We start from the raw sequence: 5390 nt of genomic DNA, 5'->3' as shown, positions 1-5390 counted from the left end.
CTAGGCAAGTTCCCATAATTTTTATGGAATTATTGAAGAAAATTTTCAGTTAAAGAAAAAGTTCAGGGACAGCCGAGACGTCTCCTGATAGTTTCAGAGACGTCTCTGGCACAAACAGGAAGAACTGGCACAAGCCGAGACGTCCCTGGTTGCTGCCGAGTCGTCCCCGCGTTAGCGGAGTCGACTCTCTCAGTAGCGGAGTCGACTCTCTCAGTGGCGGCAGAAAGTCGTTTTTCAAGAGATATGCGCGAGACGTCCCCACTGTACACGGAGTCGTCCCCGCAAGCAAAAAGGAGACCTCCCGAGACGTCCCCAAGATGGCCGAGACGGCTCTCTCAGGGTTTTCCAGAGAAAGGTTTTTCGGTGAAAAGATAGCGGAGTCGTCCCCACGCATAAAGTGGATACAAGCGGAGACGTCCCCTGAAAGAGCGGAGTCGACTCTCTCAGGGAATTCCAGAGGACATATTTTTCAAAGATAAAGAAGCGGAGTCGTCCCCAAAGAAACGGAGTCGTCCCCACTCAAAAAGTGCAGACAAGCCGAGACGACCCCGTAAAGTGGCGAGTCGACCCCAGATAAAGTAAAAAGTAAAATTCTGTATCCGAGACGTCTCTCACTATAGCGGAGACGTCCCCGGAGCGCCTGGGACGCGACTGACAGCTTTTCAGGTTTGATTTTGAATTTCAAATCCTTCTCTTTTTGTTTCTAACGGCTATATTTGCTTTTTGGGCTATAAAAGGGACCTCTTAAGTGGTTCATAACAACTCTTGACCAACCCAAAGCAAAATCATTCAAGAAAGAAGAAAGTAAAAGAGGTTCAAGGGAGTTAGTGCTTTCAAGAGGAGAAATCAAGTGCATTCAAGTTTTCCCATCTGATTTCGTGCTCATCTACTCACTCCCACACGGCATTCAAAGCTAGCATTCAAGCCAACGTGATCCACATCGGAAGAACCACCATCACCCACGCTTCCAACGGCAAAAAGGGTTCTTCCGGTTTTGTTGTTTCTCACTGTTATATTTGCTTTCTTAAGAGCTTTTAAATCTTTGTAAAACATTTGATTATTGTGCTTGTTCCAGTCAAGGGACTTGGAACAAGGGATAGGCGTCCCAAGCCTAGGTTAAATTAGGGGATTGTAGGGTTTGTTGTGAGCCCGGTGTAAAACAACGAGTTGGGTAGTGAACTCGCAAAACTACCATACTGTAATCGTGGATTATAGTGGAAATACCCAAAGGCACTTTGGGGAGTGGATGTAGGAGCGGTGAAGGCTCCGAACCACTATAAAATCGTGTGTTTGTGGTTGTCTTTTCTTATCTCTTTTATTCTTGCTTTAGTTTATTTATTTGTGTGTTTTATTTTTTAATTAGCCAAAAAGTTTTAAAACACCCAATTCACCCCCCTCTTGGGTGACCATCTCTGGGCAACAAGTGGTATCAGAGCAGGTGCTCTTATATTTCTTGAAAGACCTAACCGTCTTAGCCAAAGATCTAGATGGGAACACCCTTTAACAATGTTCCTGCCGAGGGGCAAGCAACCAATAGACCTCCACTGTTCAATGGGACAAATTATACCTATTGGAAGACTAGAATGAAAATCTTCATTCAAGCACAAGACTATGCCTTGTGGAGGGTTATAGTCAAGGGACCACAAGAACCATCACACATAGTTAATGGCATTCGAGTTCCCAAACCTGAGGAGGATTGGGATGAGAATGATGATAGGATGGCTCAACTCAATTCTAGAGCCATGAACTCATTATTTTGCTCTTTAGATGCAAATGAGTTCAATAGAGTCTCCACATGTACTTCCGCTAAGGAAATATGGGATAGACTTGAAGTTACCCACGAGGGTACAAATCAAGTTAAGGAGTCCAAAGTGAACATTCTAGTTCACAAATATGAGTTGTTTAAGATGGAACCCAATGAAACCATCACTTGCATGTTTACACGCTTTACTGATATTATTAATGGACTAAAGAGTTTGGGTAAATCTTATACTAACCCGGAACTTGTGAGTAAAATTCTCAGGTCTTTGCCAAAAGCTTGGGAAGCAAAAGTCACGGCGATCATAGAAGCTAAAGATCTTAACACCTTGGGGCTAGAACAACTTTTGGGCTCATTGATGACGCATGAGCTCACAATGAAGCAACATGAAGATGATGTGCCAAAGAAGAAAACGATTGCGCTCAAGGCTACTTCAAGTATGTGTGAAGAGGAAAGTAGTGAGAGTGAGGAAGAAAGTGAGGACGAGGACTTGGGTTTGATAGTTAGGAAGTTTAAAAAATTTATGAGGAAAAAGAAACCCTTTCCAAAGAAAAAATTTGGAGGGAGAAATGATTGGGAAAAAGAAAAAGAAAAAGAAAGAGACCCAATCATATGCTATGATTGCAAGAGACCGGGACACATTCGTTCCGAATGCCCTCAACAAAAGAAATATTTTGGAAAGAAGAAGAAGAAGGCATTGAAGGCAACATGGGATGATAGTGACACATCATCCTCCGAGGAAGAGAAGGAAGAGACCGCCAATCTATGCTTCATGGCGTTCAAAGACGACGAGGTATGTCAAAACCCAACCATAAATTTCACTTTGGAAGAATTATATGAGGCTTTTCAAGAACTTATGGGTGATTGTAGTATGTTAGGAGCAAAGAATAAAGAATTAAAAGCCTCCAATCAAAAACTAAAGGAAAATATTGAAAACTTATTAATTGAAAAGGAGAGCATTAAAAATATTGACACTACTAATCTAGAAATCAAAAGCTCAAAATTGAGCATTGAAAATGAAAAGGGAAAAACACAAATTAAGGAATTAAATCTGAAAATAAAATCCCTACTCGATAATAATACCTCACTTGCACAAGATATTGAATCTCTTAAAAAGGATAAGGAAGAACTAGTCAAAGAAAATCTGAATCTTAAGAATGAGGTACATAAGTATAAGCCAATTGTTGAAAAATTCACACAAAGTTCTGAAAAATTGAATCTCATTCTTTCAAATCAAAGAGCCGTGTTTAATAAAGCCGGATTAGGTTATAAAACTAATAAACAACAAAAGTATCTAAAGAATTTCTTTGTAAAAGCAAAAGATGTAAAAACTGAAAAACCAACATGCTTTCTTTGTGGAAAGATTGGACATAAAGCCTACTCTTGTATTCAAAGAAAAATCCAAACTAACAAGAGTACATTTGTAAAAGCTAAAAACACAACTAAAATATGGGTGCCTAAGGGAACCAACTACACTAACCACGAAGGACCCAAGAAAACTTGGGTACCTAAGAGCTTCACATGATCCTCTTGCAGGTATGCCTTGCAGCCGGGAATAAAAAGAGAATGTGGTATCTAGATAGCGGTTGCTCAAGGCATATGACCGGTGACAGGAGTCTCTTCGTCACCTTGGAATCAAAAGAAGGAGGATTAGTCACATTTGGAGACAATGCTAAAGGACGAATTATTGGTGTTGGTAAAATCTCCATATCACCCTCCTCATTTATTGATAATGTATTGTTAGTTAATGGACTAAAACATAATTTATTGAGTATAAGTCAATTTTGTGACAAGGGTTTTAAAGTGTCATTTGAATCGTCACTATGCATAATTAGTAGTCCAATTGATAATGAGATCATACTCACAGGACATAGGCATGGAAATGTTTACATGGTAGATCTTGATGAGCTCACCATGAAGGATGGCCAATGTCTTGTAGCCATGAATCCCAAAGTCAATGAGACTAGTTGGTTATGGCATCGTAGGTTAGGGCATGCTAGCATGGATTTAATCTCTAAATTAATTACAAAGGATCTAGTCAAAGGGCTACCAAAAATAGACTTTGAAAAGAATAAAATTTGTGCTGCATGTCAATTAGGGAAACAAACAAGAAGTTCCTTTAAGTCTAAGAATATAGTTTCAACATCAAAACCCTTAGAACTAATTCACATGGATTTGTTTGGACCCACTAGGACTGCTAGTCTAGGGGGTAAGAAATTTGGTCTTGTCATTGTTGATGATTTTTCACGTTTTACATGGGTTTCATTTCTTGCACACAAAGATGAGTCCTTTCCCGCTTTTATCAAGTTTCATAATAAAGTTTCAAATGAACTCAATCTCAAACTAAAAGCAATTAGGAGTGATCATGGTACCGAGTTTGAAAATCAACACTTTGAAAGGTTTTGTGACGAAAATGGTATCAATCACAATTTCTCAGCACCTAGGACACCCCAACAAAATGGGGTGGTAGAAAGGAAGAATCGCACACTAGCAGATATGGCTCGTACCATGTTGTGCGAATCGGATCTACCAAAGTATTTTTGGGCTGAAGCAATAAATACCTCATGTTATATCTTAAATCGTGCTTTAGTTAGATCCATCTTAAAGAAAACACCGTATGAATTGATAAAAGGCAAGAAACCAAATATAAGTTATTTTCATGCTTTCGGTTGTCGATGTTTTATTTTGAACAATGGAAAGGACAATCTCAGTAAATTTAGTGCCAAATCAGATGAGGGGATCTTCTTAGGTTATTCCTCATCTAGTAGAGCATACAGGGTCTTCAACAAGAGAACTCTCGTTGTTGAAGAATCCATTCATGTTGTTTTTGATGAAACTAATGAAGACTCTTCTAGAAAAGAAGAAGATATTGATGCAGGTATACTTGAAGACCGAATCAAGGAATTCTCCATACAAGACAAACAACATGAGGATGAGATCAAAGAAGGTACAAATCAGCAAGATGAAGAAGATCAACCTCCATTAAAAAGTCAAGATCTTCCCAAGGAATGGAAGTATGCACATGGTCATCCAAAGGATCTAATTCTTGGTGATCCCTCACAAGGTATAAGAACTAGATCCTCCCTAAGAAACACTAGCAATTATCTTGCCTTCGTTTCACAAATAGAGCCTAAATCACTAGAAGAAGCTGAAAAAGATGATAATTGGATGAATGCTATGCAAGAGGAATTAAACCAATTCGAAAGAAATGAGGTTTGGACCTTAATGAAAAGACCCCCTAATGTTTCAATTATAGGCACCAAGTGGGTGTATAGAAATAAACTAGATGAAGATGGAATAGTAACAAGAAATAAAGCTAGGCTAGTGGCCAAAGGATATAATCAGGAGGAAGGAATAGATTTTGATGAAACTTTTGCCCCTGTTGCTAGATTAGAGGCTATTAGACTGCTTTTAGCATATGCATGCTTCATGGACTTTAAACTCTATCAAATGGATGTAAAAAGTGCCTTTTTAAATGGCTATATAATGGAGGAAGTTTATGTAGGACAACCTCCAGGTTTTGAAAATCACTTACATCCAGATTATGTTTATAAATTGCATAAAGCATTGTATGGACTTAAGCAAGCTCCTAGGGCATGGTATGAAAGATTAAGTAATTTCCTAATTGAGA

At 39.0% G+C, this 5390-nt stretch overlaps 1 protein-coding gene across 1 annotated transcript; it reads left to right on the top strand.

Annotated features, from left to right (window-relative positions):
* The first annotated feature begins 1907 nt into the window (after positions 1-1907).
* On the top strand, positions 1908-3656 carry LOC149751285 (uncharacterized). Its single transcript, XM_089927280.1, has 2 exons — positions 1908-3212; positions 3627-3656. Exons 1-2 carry the CDS (start codon positions 1908-1910, stop codon positions 3654-3656), a joined length of 1335 nt encoding a protein of 444 aa, XP_089783406.1.
* The last annotated feature ends 1734 nt before the right edge of the window (positions 3657-5390 follow it).

This window comes from Phoenix dactylifera, chromosome 14 (genome assembly GCF_051530095.1).
Source record: "Phoenix dactylifera cultivar Ajwa chromosome 14, Ajwa_hap1_PhDact_Kaust_v1.1, whole genome shotgun sequence".
NCBI lineage: Eukaryota > Viridiplantae > Streptophyta > Magnoliopsida > Arecales > Arecaceae > Phoenix > Phoenix dactylifera.
Note: the sequence above shows the minus strand (reverse complement) of the source record. Positions and strands in the feature narration are given on the sequence as shown.

Coding starts and splice junctions, on each gene's coding strand:
- LOC149751285 (XM_089927280.1), top strand. CDS start 1,908: ATGGAACCCAATGAAACCATCACTTGCATGTTTACACGCTTTACTGAT. Junction 3,213..3,626: donor AAAACACAACTAAAATATGG/GTGCCTAAGGGA, acceptor TCATACTCACAG/GACATAGGCATGGAAATGTT.